This window comes from Typopeltis vanoorti, chromosome 21, assembly GCF_054136105.1.
Source record: "Typopeltis vanoorti isolate ZY-2024b chromosome 21, IOZ_Tvanoo_1.0, whole genome shotgun sequence".
Classification (NCBI taxonomy): domain Eukaryota; kingdom Metazoa; phylum Arthropoda; class Arachnida; order Uropygi; family Thelyphonidae; genus Typopeltis; species Typopeltis vanoorti.
The window spans coordinates 34,763,973-34,788,042 of NC_143569.1; the positions used below are offsets into that span (position 1 = coordinate 34,763,973).

The window sequence follows — 24,070 nt, forward strand, 5'->3', positions numbered from 1 at the left end:
AAAGAGTGATCATTATGGGTGATTTTAATTATGGCAATATAGACTGGAATGATGAGATAGCAACTGGAAGTAAAGAAAATGAGTTTCTTGAATTTTTGATAACTGTCTTGAGGGATAACTACCTCAGACAGTATGTAACTGAGGGCACACGAGGATTTGAGAGTCTTAATTTTGATCATCTCATCAGAGGATGTAATTATAAATGAGGTGTCAAATCACCCTCCAGTTGGTGATAATGACATTAAATGATTACCTGGGTGGTTGCCAGCAGTATAAGGACCTCTGTGAGAAAAGGGTATATTTGGAACTACAAGGCTAGTGATCATGAGGAGCTCAGTAGACAGATTTCAGGTGTTAAGCGGATAAAAATCCTATGTTGTTATATAGCCAGTAAGTGAAACTCAAGATCGAGAACTACGATCTATATGAGTTTCAATGCTGAAAAACTATTGGCGATAGTTTTTCGGCATTGAAACTCATATAGATCGTAGTTCTCAATCTTGAGTTTCACTTACTGGCTATATAACAACATAGGATTTTTATCCGCTTAATTTCTATTAAGTTTCCAGAAAACTAGCCGTTTGGCTTTTCATTTTAATTACAAGATTTCAGGTGTAGCATGGAATGAGGAGTTAACTGGAAAGGAGATCAATGCAGCTTGGAAGATATTCAAGAAGTATTTAGTAGAAGCAATGTCTAAATGTATTCCAAGGATCCGAAGGTTAAATAAGGTAGGTGTGAAGTGGATGAATGAAGAGATTAAGCATACGATACAGAGAAAAAAGGCATTATGGAGGCAGCATAAGAGAAGTTGTAATAACCAATTCCATGAGGATTACAAAGATCAGGTAAGGACAGTGACTTGGTTTGTATGGGTAGCAAAAGTGAAGTATGAGCAGTAGTCAGATGATGAAGCTAAAAAGAATCCTAGGGAGTTCTTTTGATATGTAGCCAGCAAAAAAAAAAAAAAAAAAAAAGAATGATTATGGAAGGATGCTGTTGATTGGAGAAAATATAAGGACAACTGCTTTTCTAAATCACTTAGGGAATTGAACAACGTAGATCCGAATATAAATTAAATTATACTTTAATAAATATTTCCGATATTTTGGCAACGTCACGTTGCCATTTTCAAAAGGAACTTACAAAAAGGCATGTGCACACAGGCACTACAACACAGTAACTGAGAATGAAGATATGAAGCTATCGTATTCTAGAAGTCCTGATGGTGCCCTCTAACGGGCTAAGTAGGTGTTCTTGGCAGTTGGGCTAAAGGTCTGCTGATGTATGCCTCCCAAATTTGGGGCATCGTATACAACCAAATTTGTTGAGGTTTGGAGAGTTTCTTAGGGCTGAGGCTGATTCCATAAATAGTCTTTCGAATTTGTATTTGCTATGGTGTATTACTGTAGCTTTCTTCCACCGTATTCTGTGGCATGTATCCAGAGCATAGTCTGCAAGACCAGAATGGCTGTACTTGTGAAACCGGATGTAGTCCTTGTGTTCAGAAATTCTGATATTCACTGTCCTGCCTGTTTGGCCAAAGTATGACAGTTTATAACTGCAAGGGACCTGGTATACACCAGGTAGGTCTAGGGGAAGTGGTTGGTCTTTGGTGGAGCAGATAAGGGATGCCAATTTTCTGTAAGACCTGTAACAGGAGGTGAGGTCATGTTTTTTTAAAATTTTTGTAATTTTTTCCGAGGTGCCTCAGATGTAGGGAATGGTGATGGATTTAGAGTGATCTTTGTTGTGTGTGGGGTGGGGGGGAACTGTGGTTTGTAGGTTTTAATATTTTTTGGAATTGTTGGTGAATGTATCTGCCTGTATGGGTGGGTTTTCTATAAACTGAGAAAAACAAGGTTCCATCAGGCTGGCGGGTGACACGTGTGTCTAGGAAAGGGAGGCTGTTGTTTTCCCCTTTTTCCAGAGTGAACTTGATTCTGGCGTGTTGGTTGTTTAAGTGTGTAAGGAAGGAGAGGAGTGTTTCAGAGCCATGTGACCAAATAGCGAACACATCATCATCAACATAGCAAAGCCATATGGTTGGTTTTTGTGGGGCAGAGGCTAAGGGTTTTTCTTCAAAGGTCTCCATAAAGAAATTGGCCAAGGGCGGGGAGAGTAGTGAACCCATGGCTGTCCCCTCTATTTGTTTGTAGAATTTTCCCTGCCAAACAAAATAGCCTGAGTTCATTGTGAACTGAAATAGGGCTGAGATATCAGGAGAAAATTTAGCTTGGATTAGCTCTAAAGTTTCCTTGAGTGGGACATTTGTGAATAATGAGGAGACGTCAAAGCTGACCATTATGTCAGTATATTGGAGTGTAAGGTTTTCTATGCTGGCTTTGAAGTGGACTGAGTTTTTATGTGTGATGGTGTGTTGCCAGTATAGTGTGTGAGCTCTTTGGCCAAATGTTGAGCTAATTTGTATGTGGGGGAATCAATGCCATCCACTATGGGACATAATGGCACATTTTCTTTATGTATTTTTGGGAGTCCGTAAATATGGGGGGGGGGGTATAGAGTTAAACGGTTTTAATCTGTTGGTAACTTCTACAGGCCAAGAAGTGACTTTCTTAAGGAGCCTGTGAAGTTTTCTGATTTGTGAGTTGGTGTGTTGTAGTGCATGCGTGCACGTGCCTTTTTGTAAGTTCCTTTTGAAAATGGCCGAAATATCGGAAATATTTATTAAAGTATAATTTAATTTATATTCGGATCTACGTTGTTCAATTCCCTTAGTGATTTAGAAATGCATAACCAACGTATAAGCCTGTCTACGAGAAAGGACAACTGCTGTGGAAGATTTAATGGAGATACTTAATGATCAATTCATAAAGGTCTTTCATTCTTATGAATGTTACATCATGGAGAGATTGAGAGCAGTTGATGATGATGAGGAGAGGAGACTGACTATATATGAGCAAGAGTTGTATGATAAATTGAACAAACTTGATGTTAATAAGGCTGTAGGACTTGATAATACAAGGGTGGTCCAAAAAGTTCTCAGCCTCGACCATAGATGGCAGCACTATCGACAGGGTTTTTTTTTTTTCTAAGTTCTACATCTGTCATTAGCATCCATGTGAAATTGCAAGTCATTCTATGAAGTAGTTCGTTTTATACAGCTGTCTGAAGCAAAAGTGCTGTCGGTATCCCTTGAAATGGATAAAATTGAGTATCGTGCAGTTATAAAATTCTTTGTAAAAGAAGGTTAACACCAAAGAAATTTATTCAAAGTTCATAAAAGTTTATGGGCACTCTTCTCCTTCATTCTCGATAATTAAAAAATGGGCTGCCAAGTTTAAATGTGGCCATACCAGTCTTGAAGATGATCCACATGAAGGACGTCCAAAAAGTGTAACAACACCAGAATCATTGATCAAGTGCACAATATGGTATTGGATGACTGGCGAGTCAAAGTGCATGAAATTGATGAGACTATAGGCATTTCAAAAGAATATGTAGGACATATTTTGCATTAAGAATTGCAAATGAATAAGCTTTGCGCAAGATAGGTGCCCCACTTGCTCACAGCAGATCAAAAACGCACTTGCATGAAAATCTCTGAACAGTGCTTGGAGCGTGTTAACGAGAATAAAACTGATTTTGTGCATCGATTTATTACTATGGATTCACCATTACGCACCAGAATCCAAACAGCAGTGAAAACATTAAACGGAAGCCGGTTCAGTGCCAAAGAAGACAAAGTCAGTTCCATTAGCAGGAAAAGTCATGGCATCGATGTTTTGGGATGCTAAAGCCATTTTGTTTATTAATTATCTTGAAAAGGGTAAAACAATAACTGGGGAAATATTATTCCAATCTTTTAATCAGACTAGATGAAAAAATTCATGAGAAAAGACCCAGTTTGCATAAGAAAAAATCATCTTTCATTAGGGCAGTGCATCTGCCCACAAAGGTGTTTTGGCAATGGAAAATTAAGCAATCTGCACTGTGAATTTGGAACATCCACCCTATTCCCCAGATTTGGCTTCCTCTGACTTCTATCTCTTCCCAAAACTAAAACTCTTCCTTGCTGGTCAGGGTTTTTCTTTGAATCAAGAGATGATTGGAGCTGTAGAGAGGTATTTTGCAGATCTTACTGAGAACCACTACAGGGATAGGATAATGGCACTGGAGACCACTGGAATAAATGTATTAGTCTTAAGGGAGATTATGTTGAAAAATAAAAATAATTTTGAAATTATAAACTCATTTTTTCATTGTTAGGCTGAGAACTTTTAAGACCACCCTTGTATATCACCATGTATTCTGAAGGAATGTGCCAGGGAGTTTAGTAATTAATAAAATAATCTGTTCAACACATGTGTTTTTGTGTCCCTAAATTTACAAATATCAGCAAGTTGTGTATGGGAGAGCAATATCTCGGAAGAAGAAAGTCAGTAGTGTCTGCCTCAGGGGTCAGTTTTAGGGTCATTGATGTTCAACCTGTATGTTAATGATATTGGGGAAGATTTGGATTTGGATATTCAGTTGTTTGGAGATGATGCAAAGTTGGGACGAACTATGAAGAGTAGAGAAGATGTGGCCTTACAAGAAGACTTGAATAAATTGAGTAAATGGGAGTTCAATATTGCAAAATGTAAGGTTTTAAAGTTGGGAAACAAAGGTGGCATGTAGAATTTATATTTGGTGGGGATATATTGTTGGAGGTGGAGGAAATAAGAGATCTTGGGGTGATAGTGGATAAGGATCTGAAATTTAGGGGACACATTGCCAAAATTGTGAGGACACAAAGAATTCTGGGAATGATTTGGAGGACACTGACTTGTAGAAGTAAGGAGATTCTTGTTCCATTGTATAGGGCTTTGATTAGGCCACATATGGATTACTGTGCACCAGTGGCGAATTTTCCATGCTTGCTGCGCAAGCTCATTAATTGAGAAAGAAGTAATATTTATTTGTCAATAAATGCATGCATTTATAAGCATTCCATTTAGGCTTTTATTTTTGTAGACAGAAGTTTGCGCGGCAATAATTGAGCTTTGCGTTGTGTATTGAAAGCTGACACTAGTCAAGCTACCTTGGCTTGCTCAGTTGTGGGAGCATCCAGGTCCTCGCTTCAGCACTGTGATTTCATGTGCGCGCATAGCCATTTCCGCTTCCTCCATGTCATCTCACTCTGTTGCTTAAACACAGGCCATACACAGTCAGAGTAGCTCTAGCCAGTGAGCTTCAGCCAGCCTTTACAAGTGTACATGTTGCTTGGGAAAATTAAGTTACAACCAACTTTTTATGACGATGCTATTGACCAGTTCATAAAGAAGAACTGTAAGGTAGAATTTGTATTCAAGTAGCTAAATCGAAAAAGATAGAATATCATTTGTAAAAAAATGTCGTATTTGTATGATTAAATGTACATAAATTTCTAAATACAGGTAACCCTCATATAACATGGTACTTATACAATGCGGTTTCGATATAATGCGGTCTAAAATTGTAGTAACCCCTTGTTGAACGCGGTGCTTATACAACACAGTTCCAATAAAAACACAGTCTACAAATTGTAGTAACCCTTTATTGTTTCATATGTTTTTTACCGCGTCACTTAAAAATCAAATTTTATCTTCATTAAATTTGTGTCTGCATGTAATTATAAGTAGTGAATTTATATTAGGAGAAATACCCTTTAGCACACGTACCTCAATTGTTTACCGTATAAACCGTTTATTGTTGCACATTGTTTCTGCCAGGAAAGTGCATTAAAAATAATAAGTATGTTCATCTCAAGCTGAGCATTTTATTTTCTGGTGAGTTACATACAATATGTAATGCTTGCTTTTTTGCATAAAAAATTATTTTTATAGTAATGGCCACAAACTGCAATGAAAGAGAAAAACCAACATTGGAAACAAAATGAATCTCTCTCGAAGAAAAATATTCAAAATCTTGGATCAGTTGAAAAATGGAGAAAAACCAGAAGTTTTTGCAGGGACTTTGAATTTAAATGAATCAACAATTCGAACAATCAAACAAAATGAACATAAAATCCGAGAAAGTGTTGATTACTAGGTCAATGATAAGTGCAAAGCATGTTGCTCGTGTACGCGATATTCTAATGGAAAAATGGAGAAATCTCTAATGATTTCGATAGAAGATTGCACCTCAAAAGAAAATTCCTATGGATGGAAATCTTATTAAACAAAAAACTCAAAGTTTATAAACATTTATAGTGCAGACAAGGTGTTCAATGCAGATGAATCCGGGATATATTGGAAAAAAGTACAAAAACGCAACTATCTTTCGAAAAATGAAAGATCAGCTCCTGGATTCAAAGTTATTATTATTATTATTCCTGATACCTCCAAGGAGTCCGAAGACTCATCGCGGGAGGACATCTTCAACTGTCTCTACACCTTACCTCTACTACGAATCAACGCCATCTACCGCCCACTTCCAACACCACCACAACTAGTAATTTTTTTTGTCTGTAAATTGCGTGTGTTCTGAAGTGCCGATTTGTATGTATGCGGGATGAAAAACCCGAGTTTCCGGGAGAAAAAACCCTGCTACCTCCGTATGAGATCGGCTAACTCACCATCGATTGAAATCGACCAGATAAAGATTCTTCCCGTCGCGACGAGAATCGAACTTAGGCCTATTCCAATCGAAGGGCGCAATGTACCGTCGTTCTTCCAATTGCACTACGGAGGTGCTAAAAAGTTTCCAAAGTAGAATTACCCTACTGTTTTGTAATAATGCATCAGGTGATTACATGACAAAACCAGTGTTTATTAATCAATCCTCAAATCCTTGTGCTATGAAAGATTAAAATATGCACAATTTTATTTTGCCTAAAATATTTATGCATTATGCTGCAATGAAGTTTAAGTACAATTTGTAATTTTTATACTTTTATACTATGTATTTGTTTCATAGTTTATATGTTTTCTTAATTTACATGAATCACCTGAATTAAATAAAAATATTTTTTTGTTGGATATGTTATTGTTGTTTATATAATTAAAAAAAAAAAACGATTTTGGAACGTAACCCTACTTTTTCTAAATGATCTGAGACTCGCATAACGCAATTTATATAACGTGGCATTTCTGCGGAAACTAACATGCACGTTATACGAGGGTTACCTGTACATAGTTTTAAATGGTTTTTTAAATAGTTTTAAATCAGTAATTCATTATTCCGCTAATCAGACTTCAATTATACTTCTCATTTTCTGAATGATAACAAGAGCAAGCATGTATTTCAAGACCAGCATTTTCCCCTGCTTTGCACAGATCTGGTCACCTGGTTTTCAAAAGGATGAAGAGATGCTGGGAAGGGTCCAGAGGTGATTGACTAAGGTAGTTTATGATCTCTGGAATGTCGAATATGAGGAAAGGTTGAGAAAATGCAATTTAGAGTCTAATAGATAGGAGAAAGAGGGGTGATATGATACAGACTTACAAGTTAGTAAGGGATTGCTATAGGATCAATGTTGGAGAGGTTTTACAGAAAATAGTAGGAGATCAGGGAAGAACCAAAGGTCATCCCTGGAAGCTGCATAAGGGGGGGGGGTGAGCAGGGGAGTGAGCAGCAGGTTTTATACATGCAGAGTTATGAATGATTGGAATGTCTTTCCTGAGAGTGTGGTGTGTGCAGAGAATTTGAGTCTATTTAAGGCACGGTATGATGAAGATCAAAATGACCTCCTAGATGAGTCTTTGACTCCTTAGGGTCTTGAGATAATAATACTTATAATTTAAGCTGCAATACCAGGAAGGAGCCAATGGAATGGACAAGGGGAGAAAATAATCTCACTACCTAAAGGAGACTCCAAGACAAAAGTAGCAAATTATAGGCCAATCTCCAGTGTGGTGGTTAAGGTATTAGAAAAATTGATGAAGGACAGAATTCAGGACTGGGTGGATAGATAGGAACTTGATACTCTAAAGAACAATATGGTTTTTGTGAAGGGTACAACAAAAAATACTTCATAAGATCCTCCTCAGTAATACCATTAAAAGCAAAAAAAATTGCAAGAATGCCGCAGCCATACCATACCATAGATTAGGGGAATATCAGGGGAAAAAAAACACCACATAAATACAACATTAAGGCACCCTTCAAACCTCCTGCAAAATTAAAAAGTATACTCAGCACAACCAAAGTCCCCCTTCTTTGCATTGCCCATCCAGGGGTTTATAAAATTTAGTGCACTTGCATCCTATCCTACATAGGAGAAACAGGGTACACCATCCCAATAAGAAAAGAAGAACATAAACAGAACATTAAATTCCTCCACTATGGTAAAACAGTCTGTCAGACCATGCACTTCAAACATGCAAAAACAACTGGAAAAACACAAAAACCTTGTTTGAAAGAGCATGGTCCGACGGGCCTGTTTTACCATAGTGAAGGAATTTAAAGTTCAAGGAAGCTTGTGCGATGCTGAAGCATCATTCAAATCTGAACAAGAATGATAGATTAGTAATTCCAAGAATCTGGAGGATCCATCTGCAACTATATAGCATCCAAAACATGATGGCAGAACCCCAATGGAAAAAAAAAAAAAAAAAAAACCTTAATATAAGAGGACTATAGAGATGTGTTTAATGTAGTTCTGCATTAAAACTTTGTTTTGATTTAATTTATTTTTTATCGTCTGTATATTATTATACATTTATGTATAAAAATCTATTTTATTTTGTTAATTAATTTATATTTGTATATATTTTTTATTTTTTGTTTATTATCATTTATCCATTTATTATTTTTTTTGTTTTAGCAGAGATCAGGCTAAGGTAAATGATTAACAAAGAATTTAGTTTTATCTTACTTTTGTAGTGTCAATGTAGCTTGTGTCTTTTGCATATGTATATTTTCCTGATGATGATGATCTCAATACGGAGGTTGAAACATAGGGTTATTTTCATAATCATAAGTAAAGTAATTACTCCAACATGTGTGTTTTTGTCTCCATAAATTCTTCACAATCCATCCTACTTAATTTAAACAGTGGTTTATCATGTAGTACTCTACCAAATGCTTCAGAAAAATCCAGGTAAATCACTGTATAAGCATTTCCTGTGTCCAATACATTAGTAATTTTATTATAAAATGTAACTGAGTAATAAAGCAAAACCTTCTCTTAACCAACCAATGTTTGCTGAAAGATTTCCATTCTCATCAATCCAGGTTTGTATTCACTTCTAACTAGTTTCTATATCATTTTCACTACTACATCTGATATACATTGGCCTATAGTTAGACACCACTGACATGGATTTCTCTTGTGCAGTGGCAGTATAAAGAACAAGGTGCCCTGTTCTTTATATCTTGTCCATGATGTCCTCTTTCTCAGAAGCGTGCGTGCATAATTCCCTGATTCATATATCCTCGCAACCCTAAAAATGCACTCTGATAAGCAATTGATTTTTGACCAAGTCCCAGTCATTACTGATTTCTCTTCCCTTTAATCAAGCCACTGCATATCACCAATCTGTTTGCTTAATTGACTCCTTGCTCTTTTCATTCATGATTCATATCTCATTTGTTCTATGAAGCTTGTACTTGTCTAACCACTCTCCACAACAAACCACCTGATCAATCTCTCCAGTCAATGGCATTTTGGTGATATTCTCTTATCACTGTATGAGATTATATTAAATCCAACACTGATATCCCATGTGCTGCTGCTTTTATCTACATACTGCATAAGAGAGTTGCCCTAAGTAGATGAAGGAATTCAGTCTCTTTACTCTTACTAAAGAGATTGAATGTTGTTTCCTGCTTCTGTAGTTAAAAGCACCTATTATTATCAGCCTTATCAACACTCACCAGTCTCATCTGTTTACACATTTCAAAATTATCCTCTACATTTCCTGGCCTGTAGCAACACCCTACTAAATATCTAAAATTCATGCTTATCTCAACCTCACACTAAATTTGGCCTCAAAGCAATTATCAACTGCTCCACGTAGAATCTGCTTTCTTCAGATTTTACATGGAGAGGACACAGTGCTTTTGAGATCATCTTCCTTTGTCATTTATCTCACACTTAGTTACACTGTCTAGTTTTCGTTTCTGTAACCGATTACACTCTCTTCTCCTACTCTCATCAACTACCCAGCTTCACACTGCTGCTGTCACTCAAATACAAACCACTGCAGCAAACTGCTCTCTCCTACCTTAATTTATCCCATCCATCCACATTTTAAAATTTTTTTCCTTCCTGCACATTGCAGCTATTATGTCATTTGTAATGATTGCTCTTTTCAATTCCCTACTATCAAACATTTATAACACACTCACACAATTCTTCCTCTCACACTCCTCCATTTTAATGTCTCCAGCAACACTTGCAAATATCATGTTCTTCCTAGCATTGCTTCTTTGAAGCACTTTCGAGACTGCTCCATTTTTGCATCTTATCCCACAGATTTCCCATACAGCATTGCACCACTTTCCACCATTCTACTACAATCAGGCATCTTTGAATCATCTACTACTGGAACCTTCCTTATTACTCCTAGAAGTTGTGTTAACAGGAGGAATCAAATCCATATATACAAGGGCATATGGATTTGATTAAGGTAGTATTGGGAGAAATTAATGAAAGACAATTCAGAACTGAGTGAATAGGAATGTGATACTCTATAAGGGACAACATAGTTTTCTGAAGGGTAGGTCTTGCCTTAGTAATTTGTTTACTTTTTATAATCAAGTGACAATGGAGTTGGATAAGGGAAAAGGCTACTGAGTGAATTTGCTAGACTTAGCAAAAACATTTGATAAAATTCTACATAGAACTCTATTGCATAAATTGGAACAAATGGTGATGGATATGAATCTGGTAATTTGAATTAGAGGGTGACTAACAGATATCAAAAAGTGGTTTATGAAGGAATTGAGTCCAGGAGAAGGCAAGTGACCACTTGGTCAACTGTTGTTTAATTTGTATATAAATGATATAGGAAATGATCTGACACGAAATATTCAGTTTGCTGATGATGCTCTACTTGTAAGAGCAATAGTAACTGATAACTGCAACAAGACTTAAACAGACTAACAATGTGCACAAAGGTAAATGACTGCCAGTTTAACATGGCCAAATATAAGGTATAAGGTTTGAGAAGAGATCAGAAGCTGTGTACTATATTGATGAAACAGAACTGAACTGAAGGAAACTGAGGCCAGGGACTTGTACTATTGTGTGCTATATTGATGAAACTGAGGAAGGGACTTGGATGCGATTGTTGACAGGGAGTTGAAGTTTAGAGGGTATACTGCAAAGGTAACCAAAACAGCACATCAGATTATGTGGTTGTTGAAGAACACTCTAACAAGCAGGGATAGAGAGGTTATTGTTATTGTTTCCCTGTATAAGGCTGCATCTGGACTACTGCCACAGATCTGGATTCTGTAGTGATTTAGAAGAGAGGATTCAGGGGCAAGTGACAAAGATTGTGGTAGGTCTGTGGAATTTCCCCCCCCCCCCCCATGAGAATAGATTGATGGTCTGTAGGCTTCAAAAATTAGCTGATTTATGAAAAAGAGGAGATATGATAGAAGCATTTAAGTTCTCAAAAGGGTTTTATAGGATTGGTCAGTACATGGCAAGAAGGGAGAGAACAAGATGTCATCAGTAGAAGTTGTGTGGTTAAGACTAGGTTTTTTCTTGAAGGATGGTGAATAGGTAGAATGGATTGGCAGAGGTGGTTGTGGCTTTTTTATTAGTGAATGAGTTTAATAAGAAGTATAATAGGTATTGTTTGAATGATGTGATATGTGAATAAATGGATCTCCCATGATGAGGCTTCTGACTCCATGGAGTTACCTATATAATAATAATAATTTTTACTATGGATGGGTTAAGGATTGTTTAATTTATTTTTATCAATTTTATATGCATATTTTTAAAAATTTATTTGTTAGTTTTTTACTTAGTTAGATAGCCTATTCTAGAGACCAAACATGGAATTTTTCAAGCTACTTCAGGCCTGCAGTAAAGTGGTCTAGCACCAGGCAATAAAATTCATCTCTACCTAAAGACAGTCACAAACATCCATGCCTATGATGGCATTCGAACCTGCAGTGACAGGTTTGAATTGGTCTCAAGATTTTACTCAAGATTTTACTCTTTGAGATTGTAAGACTGTAACAACTTTAAATTTTCAAACCTACATTGATAGATGATTTTTAGATCTTTGAAGGGCTTTCTTCTGGATAGAGTCAAAACTTTTCCTGGATGACTTGTAGATTATCAGTGTGATTCATGTTGTTTCTGATGTAATTATTTTAGTCTGAATGAAGTATCTTGATAGCAGATAATCCATATTTAATAGAGTTTTAACTGTGCTATATTAAACAGAAAATGGGCTGTCAGCTTCACAGTGATGAAGGGCATCAAGAAAAGGCTAGACATTTAAATTCCTTTCATAAGGTGAATTTAATGAAGATGTGATTATTTATTTGGTGCTAAGTCTGTTGAAAACACTAACATCTTCCTCCATGATAACAGATTTAGTTGCTGATTTAAGTTTGGCTTTGTATCATTGTATTGTTGATGAATGCTACTAAATAAATATTAATGATTTTGGCAGTAATGTTATAATAGGGATTGTTATTTAATCAGCTTGTTTAAGTTTCAATCCTCTATCTCTTTTCAGATCCCTCCCCTTCTCCATATTATAAAATAACTCATGTTGCTTCAACTCATATCACAGTTGAATTCAAAAATGAAGAAAAGGCAATGGATTCAGTGATCCGTAAGAAATGGTTTATATTCGTAATGATATTTTTTGCTGTTAATTAACATTTGGTCCTTGAAATCCTTTGTATTTTAAAATTGAAGCTTCTTGAATTAAACGATAACAGAAATATATGATAGTACTATACCTTATTACTGATGACTATCAACAATTTTTCTCCAAATTAGTATAACACTCATCAACATTCCAGTTACTATCAGAGTTGATATTTCTATCTCCTAGGACACTTCTGACTGCATCCACTCTTCATTTAATCTTTCGCAGCATCATTTTCTAGCTATCTTAGCATCAAACACTTGTTTCTAACCCCTTTCTACTCCCATTCTGTTTAACACATTCCCACCAGGCTATGTGTCATGTCATATGTTGCGCTAAGACTGTACAAAATCATCTCCAGGTGTTGTGTGTTAGGTAACAGTACCATCTTAGATTAGCTCTGCTCATGAATTCTGGAATACTAACAATGTCTAGTTCCTTCCTAATATCTTCATTTTTAATGTAATTCTATCATTGATACCATTTTTTGCCTAATTTTGCTCAGAAATCTCATATCTGTTGTCTCCAGTCTTTGATTAACTGTTTTATTTATGATTCAACTCTCAGATCCATAAGTTTAAATTGATATTTAATTTGCCATCTTCATCAAAATTTTGACTAAATACCTGAAACCGTTTTATTATTATTATTATTATTGTTGTTATTGTTATTGCACCATCCATGGATTTGGCAGACTCATCATGTGAGGTTCATTCAACTGACAGCATATTCATCATACCGAAATCTTAAAATCCTTAACACTTCTTGCATTAACAACATATTCTGGTAATGTGCTCCATTCATTGACAATTCTCCGTAAATAATCAACTCCTCACATCCCTCTTCACCACCACTCTTACATAACTTCCAGGGATGACCTTTGGTTTTTTCCCTCTCATTTTCTACTCTTTTTATAATCTCATCTGGATTAATCTGATAAAATCCTCTCACTAACATAAATGTCTCTATCATATCACCTCTTTTCCTCGTTTCCACTAATCTCTGCAATCCACATTTTTTTAACCTCTCTCCATAGCCAGCATTCCAAAGTCCTGATATTGTTTTAGTCACTCGCCTCTGGACTCTCTCCATTGTCTCCACATCATACTGAAAACCAGGTGACCAGACTTGAGCATGATAGTCCAAGTGTGGTCTGACCAGCGCTTTATACAGTGGTACAAACCACTTCCTTATTCCTACATGTTAGAGTGCTGCTATGATAAGAAGTTAGTGTTGCAATGGCTGCACATTGTTGTGCAGCCATTGCAACACTAGCACTGTGCCCCATAAACTTCAGTCTACTGTCTATCATCACTCTCAAATCTCATCCATTTCCTGCAGTATGGTACCATTGATATAGTACACAGCCTTATATTTCTGCACTCCAAAATGCAACACCTTGCACTTATTGATATTAAAACTACAACCCTACTCCTTTGTCCAAGTCAAAAGTCTATTCAAATCTTCTGGAAGGGAATTAACATCAGCAGTGCTACTTATAATCCTTCCCAACTTTGTGTCATTCAGCAAACTGCTGAAGATTCCCAGTCAGTCAGCATGATATATTTTTTACAAACAAGTTAAACAGTAGGGGCCCAAGAACAGTAAGGTACTGTTCTTGGGCCCCTATCTTGAGGGTTACCAGTGGAGTACCTTACAGTACTCCACTGGTAACCCTCATTTTTTGAGACACTGCTCCATCATACACAACCTGTTGGTATCGTTCAGAGAGCCAATCTCCGATCCATCTAATAAATATACTATTTCCATCCTCTGCAGCCTATACAGCAACTTACCATGTGGTAATTCATCAAATTCTTTTACAAAGTCTAAAAATATCACTGTATATGATTTTTCCTAATCTAACACACGTTACCTTACCATAAAATGCAAGTAAATTGCTAAAACAAAACCTACCCTTCAAAAATCCATATTGAACATCATAAAGAATGCTATGTCTATCAACCCAATTCTGTATTCTATTCCTTACCAATCTCTCCAACACCTTGACTGCAACCGCAGTTATACATAATTCGAAACATCTGTCCTAGAACCATGCTTTTGGAGGGGTACTATTTTGCCTTCTTTTCATGGTTCTACCCTACTCTACCAATTACAAGACTTCATTAAATAACCAGGTCAAGGGCATAGCCAACTGTGGTACACATTCCTTACGAATACCTGGTGATATGTCATCCATTCCCACAGCCTTATTAGCATCTAACTCGATCAACATCTGATGCATCTCATATTCTTTCACTTCCAATTATCCTAATACTTGCCTCTCTTCTATATATTGCATAGCATCATTTACAGCAGTATGATATATGCTGATAAAGTACTTGTTCAATAATTCCACTATATCCTTTGCAACTGTTATTCTACTGCCATGACCATCCACCAGTGTTAACCTGCCATAATTATTCTTTCTGTTGCTTGCCATATAACAGAAAAATTCTCTTAAGTTAACCTTGGCCTGACCAACCAATCTCCTCTCATACTGCACCTTTTCCTTTTTTACCTTTCTAGCCTACACTTTATTCTCTTCATAGATCCGATATCACCACCAACTGTCTTGTACCTTCTCCATAGCATTTTTTTTTCCTACACAGCTTGCTTGATTTCACTGTTCATCCATTTCACTTCTCCTCTATTTACTCGCTTAACCATTGGTATGCAGTTATACATTGCTTGTGTCAGATACTTCCTTGTGAATTTCCATGCACTGTCAACATGCTTTCTGCTCAGCTCATCTTTGCAACATACTGATGCTGACTACAGAACTTCCTAGAAACACCCACTTTATATTTCCACATATATCCATTTATGGCAGTAACCTTTTCTTGTTTCATCACTTCCCAAACATGTACCTCATGATTATTCTCATCAACCTGTGACAGTACCAACACCTCATTAACAACTACATCTTGTGAAGTTATCACCAAATCCAAAACATTAAAGCCTCTAGTTGCTTCAGTCACATACTGCTTAAGATATTTATTTCTCAGAAATTCAACAAACTCACTTTCCTTGTTCCCATACACTATCTCTTCCTTCCATTCTATATTCCTGTAGTTAGTCTCCCATCAGGATCACCTTCTTTTTACATGCCCAACTAATTTGCCTAAACTTTCACAATCAGTATTCTCTACATTCCCTGGCCTATAACAGCATTCTATCAGATATATTAATCTGTTTATTTCAAGTTCACACCACACTGATTCACAATCTGTGCATGCACTATCAACTTCTGCACTTTGCAGATACAATTCCTCTGCAATCATTAACAGCACTCTCCATTAACAGGGATTGCTATGTTTGTACATAAATGTAAGGATTATTCGAAACAAGAGAGCTGAGTTTGTTGCATTCAATGAATCACTATACCCAAAGATAATTGGAATAAGCAAAACTTAGTTGTCTGAGGAAGATGCGATGTTTGGAAAATTATATGTATATCCTTCCATTTCTATTCCAAACATCACGTCTTCCTCAGACAACTAAGTTTTGCTTATTCCAATTATCTTTGGGTATAGTGACTCATTGAATACAACAAACTCAGCTCTCTTGTTTCGAATAATCCTTACATTTATGTACAAACATAGCAATCCCTGTGTCTTTGAGACCATTCTATCAGCACCAATATTCTCTATTTTAGCTGCTATACCACACCACACCTCTCTCTCTCTCTCTCTTTGGTCTGACCACTCCCATTTATGACTCTGAACTCTCATCCTCACCATTATGCATTTTATCACCTTGTGCTGCTGCTGCTGCAATGACATCTTCAACCTCATATCCATCTTCCTCCTATCGTGAAATTCGTTTAGTTGTGCTATCCTGCTTCACATGTAGACTCTGATCAATTACTACATTAACATCTTGACTCTGTACCTTCTCTGGAAACAGTAGCCTTGTCAGCTTTCTAGTGTAGGCTAGAAAGGTGACAAGCATGGTAAAGAAGGAAAAGGTGCATATGAAAGAAGATTGGTTGGTCAGGCCAAGGTTAACTTTAAGGGAATTTTCATTCAAATTCACTCCAGAGAGGTACAAATTTTTTACATGTTCTCTATGTTCCCTGTTCAGGATGCATCTTATGTTTTTGGTGTTGCTCCTGTTTTCATAAGTCTTTCTCTTTTTATTTGTAATTGCCATGCCAAATTTGTTACAGTGGTCTTCATTTAGAATCCCATCATCATCCAACTAGAAAATTAATAAGAAAATCACATGAATCCATTCCTTACCACTGTACAAACAGAGAACAACCATCAAAATTTCTGAGTGGTTATTGCTTTTTGAAAAATCCAAACTTGAAAATCAGACTCTTTCCAATGCTCTGTTAATATCGAAATCTATGAATGGACACTTGTGGATGTGTTGCTGCACAAGGCATCTAAATTGGTGCAGTCATCTACATCTGCAACCAGAGGTGATGTCTGTGTGGTGTAATGGAAGTTATGCACTTTTGATGTTGGCATGACGTACTATGCTGGAGGAGGAGAATGGCTCCGTGAAAATTTTCACCATTTCCAGAGTGTATGTTATGGTGCTTCTTAAAAATAGCAAATTTTAAATATTTTGATTTTTGTATGATGCACCTGCACGTTGTTGTTGCAATAATAAGAAAAAATATGAACATTTGAAAGGAGGGATCACAACAATTAGTTTTTAATATTGCTTCCAATAAAATTATGTAATTTCCTTTTATTTTAAAAACCTACCTTATTGTCCAAAGTGAATTTAAAATTTTTTGTTTAATTAATAATTTTTAACATTTCTTTTTACAAATGAACATTAACTTCAGTTATAGAAGAATTGACAGAATGAAATCTTATTATTCAAACAGATTAATACAAAGTTTATAAATTCTTAAACATATTGGTTTTGTTGCAGTCAGGATGCTTCTTTCTGTAGTCACTTACAACCAACAAAAGAAACTGTTTCTAGTTTTCATCATTAGTGAATAGTTTGTTGTATTCATCCGTCAGTGCCACACCTCTTTTTGCAATGTCATAACAATGCTCTGGCATTGAATGACTTTTTTATTGACTGGAATGGCATGTTTTCATTCCAGTCAGCAGCATCCTTTTTCAGGAAATCAGTGGGAAGTCATGATAGAGAAGAACACAGTGTTTGATATCATGAAGTCTTCCAGTTGCCGAGAAACAATTACAGCTGGGTCTCGTGTAGCAGGTGTAGCTCATTTTACTGGATTATCTTCTTTGGACTTCTTTGAAGCTTCAGCAATTTTTCACTTTGCCATTGAAAATAGTAATTGTGATCAATTCAGTAATTGCGAACAATAGCAAACTGCACTTTGAAATGCTCTGAATGGTACCAGAAGTGCCTTTCAGAGCATTTGAAGGAATTTTCAAAGTGTAGTATTTGCAATTGCTTTATTTACTTCCTTGTACAGGTAAATGTCCTTTAAGAACTGCAGGTCATTCCTAGGGACAGATGGAGCTTGCAAACAGGCTTTAACATACAGCTAACAGTGGTTGTTAGATTCCTTCTTGCTCCTTCTTTGCATCCAAATTCTTCACCTGTTCTTGCTCTTTCAATGATTTTCCCATTCTCTAAATATGCCTTCAACTTTGCATGACATGCTTTTCCAAGGTTTTCAAGGTATTCTTACATTTTCTCAGATCACCAGAACATACTGCGCATGGAATGGTCTGCATCCCTTGTTTGTTTAATTGCCATTTTGTAATGAAAAAACATTGCCATGACTTCTTTTGTGGAAGGGAACTTTGAGTAGAGGTAATGTGGTGGACATCTGTCTCTTATTGAAATGCCCACCACACCCGGTACCAATGATGCTTGCTATTTTTAGAATGTAACTGAAGACTTTTTAACAATGCTCTGTTATGATTATGCATAGAAAAAAGAAGCTTGAAAATTCCAGAGTAGACTTCTTAAAACATGTTCCAGTTGGGAATGTACACATTGTAGTTTGCTTTATTCCATTTTAGTGTTCAAACTTTGACATGACATCATGATCCTTAAACATTCAATAAATTTGTTAAAAAGTTTACTGAATTTTTTACTTATTATATAGAATAAGATGAAAGGGTGCCTCATAGAGAAAACTAACTTCGGAAATAAGGAGCACCCTAGTGTATATGTACGTAGATCTTTATTAGAAAGACATGTGTTAGACAGTGTGATGTTTTAAATAACAGCTTCACACATTTAATAGAAAACAAATAGAATTTATTACTCCTATATATTTTGTAGATATGTAATAAGTTTTAAATGTTGTTACCAATTCTGTATTCTCCCTAAGTGAAGCTCATGACATATTAAGCGAAATATATAGAAGTAATAAATTCTATTTAGTTTTCATTTACATGTATGAAGCCATTATTTAAAACATTATACAATACATCTTTATTAATTTTTTTTGTTTGTTTTTTACATAGTATGGAAACACTGCTCTAGAGACCAAACATGGAACTTCTTCAAGCCACTTCTTGCCTCCAGTAAGTGGAGCAGTGGTATCATGCCTGGCAATGAAATTCATCTCCCACATAAAGACAATCACAAATATCCATGCCCACAGTGGAATTTGAACCTGTAGCTTCTTGGTTGACAAGCAGATGTGCTAAACAATCAACCAGCTGAGCCTGGCTGCAAGATTGCCATCCTAACTTCATTTGGTCAGTATCCAACGGATAACTTATCTGCTAACAAAGTGCACCACACGAATGTGAGGAGTGGACTAAACTCCATGCAGCAAGTTCAGTTCAGTTTCTCTGTTCTACATCTGATGGCATTTTAAATGAAATAGTCCTGACATAGCAATTATATACATAGCAATTCAGCAAATATGACAGTACACTGTCATATTTGCTGAATTGCTATGTATATAACAGATTATTTTGTTTCTTTTATTCTTTATATTCAGTTCTTTTAAATTCATAATTTGCTTTATTCATTTTTTATTGTTAATTTTATTCATATTTTTCAGCTATCTGATAAGTATTTTTATGCTCTGTTATTGAATCTTTGTGTTCAACATTTCTAATTATATACCATCTCAGCTCTGATCAAGTTCTGCATTAAGTAGTAGGCTATCTTTTACCCTCAAAAAATACTTGTGTGTATGTCAAATTAATTAATAATCTTTCCTTAATAAATCTCATTTAATTAAGATCTCTTTTAGCTTAGCTGTGATAGAAGGGCCGTTCCATTACCAAAATAGCATTGTGTTTTAGTTTGATATTAATTATTAGGAGCAGCAAATGAATTTTTCATATGATCTTAAGTATCACTTCTTACTTTCTAAATGCAAATATGTGAATATAAATTCTTGAACTTCTAGTGAATCTCTTTTTTCGACTGTGGGTCTCAAAAGTGTGTTTTGGGACCCACAGATTTATGCAACCCATAAATCTGTGGGTAGAGAAGATCTAGGATTATAAAATTCTGTTTTTGAATAGCATCAGGATATAATATTATCTATTCAATGCCACAAAAACTCAGTCCTGAAAGAGCTCACATCCCTCCCCCTTACCTTCAGTAATACTGAGATGTCCAAACACAATCAGATTTCTCTACTTGGACTGATCTGCACCTCCAATCTTTCCTGGCACAACCACATTTCAAATATAGCTTCTACAGCTGCCAAAAAATGGTGTACTTTTTTGAACAAGACACTACTTCACACCTTCACAGCTGCTAACTCTGAACAGATTCTGCTTCTCTTCTATTCCTCTTGTCCACACACACACACCACTAGTATATCTTGATGATATTCAAAAACTGAAATTTTATAATCCTAGATGATCCCCCCACTCCAGATTTATGGATTGCATAAGATACATTTTTTAAAAAATGTATCTTATGCAATCCATAAATCTGGAGTGGGGGGATCATCTAGGATTATAAAATTTCAGTTTTTGAATATCATCAAGATATAAAATTATCTAGTAATTTTAGGAGCACTATTTTGTGCATATGAGAAGGATCTGATCAATAGGAAGGATAGACATCTTTTGATCATTTGAGATAGATCAAAAATTACTGTATCATTACCATTATTTGCTGTGGTATAATGATATTCTTGTCATGGCATAGTGAATTCTGGCTGAAGTAGATTTCTTTTTGGAGGATTTGCATTTTTCAGGATGTTTGCAGAATGAGGAGGGAGGTCATTCACATAATCTTAGGCTCTACTTCTCGCTTGTCAGTCAATCACCTTGTTTATTGCTAATAGCAGCATATTTTCTATCCCCATTTTTTTTTCATTTATGTAGTAATCTTTTGTGTGGTATTCTTCAACTGCCTTTCTAAAACAGTATTATCAGGTATTTGAAGTACACTAATCTAGCTGCCACTGCACTCGAAACTGTTACTCTGATCCAACTGCCACGTTAATTTAAAATCATAAGGCATTACAACTCCAGAGGACATCTGCTTTTCGACATATAATTTCCTCCATCTGTTAGTGTCCTTTAAGCATTGGCATACAGCATATTAATAATGTGAATGATGTTGGGGCTGAAGCAAAAAGTTTGCAAGCAATTTAACATATATTCAGACCCTCTTGATGAAGTGTTATAAAGTGCAGATTATTTGAATAGATCTATTTATGTTGACATAACTCTGCTCATTCTGAGGTATGTATGTATGTATTCATTAAGGAGCTAAGGAGAAAGGATGTCAATTTAATGTGGAAAAATGTAAGGTTATGCATTTTGGGGTGAAAAGATTATCAGCAGTATATCACATTGGTGGAACTGTACTCTAGGAGATTGATGAGGCCAGGGACTTGGGAGGATAATTGGTGGATAGGGAGTTGAAGTTTATGGGGCACATTGTAAAAGTGGCTAAATCAGCTCATCAAATCACTTGGATGCTGAAGAATACTTTGACGAGCAGAGACAAGCAAGTTATTGTTCCTCTGTATCGATCCTTGATAAGCCCATCTTGACTGCTGTTCTCAGATTTGGTCACCTAGGTTTCTTCTTGATGGGGAGGAAGTTGAGAGGATCCAGAGGCGAGTGATCAAGATGATAGCAGGTCTATAGAATGAACCTTATGAGAACAGGTTGAAGATTTTTGGGTTGCAAAAATTGGTTGATAGGCAGAAAAGGGGGAGATATGATTGAGACATTCAAATTGCTGAAAGGTTTCTATAGGATTAATTCAGAGGATATTTTTGATAACAGGATTGGTGGTGGGAGGACTAGTGGACATCCATGGAAGCTGGGCAAGAGTGTGGGTAATAAGGGTGTTAGAGCTATGTTTTTTACTTTTAGAGTGGTGAATGAGTGGAATAAGCTGCCAAAGTCTGTTGTGGGTGCTATGACGGTGAGCGAGTTCAAGGCAAGGTATGATAGATACTATGTGAATGTCGAATAGTTGTGTTGGACATGATGTTTAGGGCCTCCCTCGATGAGTCTAAGGACTCCTTGGAGTCTCCCGTAATAATAATAAGTTTTAATAATGGCAAACTGTGAGCAGACATATAAATACAAAATTAATAATGGAAAAACTCATGTAAAAAGATTATTTAAAATTATACTATTAAATAATCTTTTTACGTGAGTTTTTCCATTATTAATTTTGTATTTAATAATAATAATAGATTTTTCATCCTGAAAAGGTGGTAATAGTATGTACATTTAATGGACTTTTGTGATGGATGCTAGCATTATTCTTTCTGGACAATGGCCAATGATATGCTGTGGGTCTAATTGGTTTTACAATGTTGTGGCATACACCACTACAAAACCAACATGTAGTATAAAACGAAATTTATTACATAAATTTAATGTAACACAAAGATAGTAGTGTTAAAACTTTCTTTTGAGTATAACACAAAATGAGTATAACACACTCATGGAGGTCTGACAGCCTCAACAGTTTACTGCTTCATACTACTGCATGCTAGGTCTAAGTCCTGTTCAATAGTGTTGATCCATCTCATTGGGCCTACCTCTTTTCCCAACACTTCATGGATTTAACATAAACTTCTTGACTAAATGAATGCTCTATATTCTGATAACATGATTGAATGATCATGGGAGCTGCTCCACTTAAATAGGACAGTTTTTTTTTATGCGACTCCTACTCACAAAAGGTTGTAAGCCTATGATATATTAGTACTATGTGGGATCTAAGGATTTTTTTATTACATTTTTAATTTATTTTTTTAAATATTTTTATTTATTCTTACATAATCCAGAAACACTGCTGTAGAAATCAAACATGAAACTTTTTCAAACCATTTTAAGCTTCCAATAAGAACAGTATTCAGTTTCATTCCCCCCCCCCCAAAAAAAAAAGTTGAAGCAGCTCTAAAAGTGGATTTTCTCATTTAAATACTTCATCTACATCATCTTCAGTGGTTACATATCTAATATTATTATCCCATAATATTAGTTGATAATGATTCTTCCTTCTACTGTTAATTGGAAGAAAGAGTTATTATGTTAAGTAGTTTCTTTTAATATATATATATATATATATATATTTATTTTATGTTATTTTGTTATCAGAAATCATTCTGCAAGTGAGCAATTACAATTAATACATTGGGATTCCTTTTTTTCCAGATTACATAATACAGTATAGAAAAGACAAAGGAACTTGGAAGTCTATATATGTTCCAAAAACTAAGACGGCATTTACTCTTTTTGGACTCAATCAATTTACTACCTATGATCTACGTGTTGCAGTGTACAGCATTCATGGCTGTGGAACATTTTCTTCTCCTGTAACTTTTACCACACTAGATGAAAGTAATTTCTGTTTTCAATTAATTTATATACATCTATATTCACAAATCTTTTTTGGTGTTAGAGAGCATGGGTGTAGGTATTAATAATACCATATTTTTCGATAGATATCTATACAAAAAAAGTCTAAATTCGTTAAAAATGAACATGTACAGTATGCATTCGAAAGGTATGAGAGGTAAATCAAATGTAATAACAAAACTAAGGTAAAAGTATTACTTAATATTTATTGAACATTACACTATTCAAATCCAAAAGATTCTTCATCAGACTCAATATTTAAAGAATCGGTTGCGTTAAAAATTTCATTTGGTACGTCTTCAGCTTCATAATCATTGTCACCGGACACCACTTCATTCCCTTGTGCTTTAATGAAACCATTTTTAACAGTTTTCACTTACAGCAGCCCAATTTTCTACAATCCACGTAACTATATCTTTATATGACATTCTTTTCATCTGCCCTGTTTTGCTATATTCATGGATGCCATTCATGATCCAGTCTTCCCACTTAGCCCACAAATTGTCTTTGAATGGTTTATTTACTGCAAGATCA

At 35.7% G+C, this 24,070-nt stretch overlaps 1 protein-coding gene across 4 annotated transcripts in view; it reads left to right on the top strand.

Moving 5' to 3' along the window:
* LOC150094730 (cell adhesion molecule Dscam1-like) overlaps positions 1 to 24,070 on the top strand; it is a 194,618-nt gene that overhangs the window by 133,477 nt on the left and 37,071 nt on the right. For all 4 annotated transcript variants that reach the window (XM_090411357.1, XM_090411356.1, XM_090411354.1 and 1 more), the window contains 2 exons: positions 12,633 to 12,731; positions 23,333 to 23,518. In XM_090411357.1, coding sequence (XP_090267483.1) covers positions 12,633 to 12,731; positions 23,333 to 23,518 — 285 coding nt within the window. The remainder of the gene's footprint in view (positions 1 to 12,632; positions 12,732 to 23,332; positions 23,519 to 24,070) is intronic.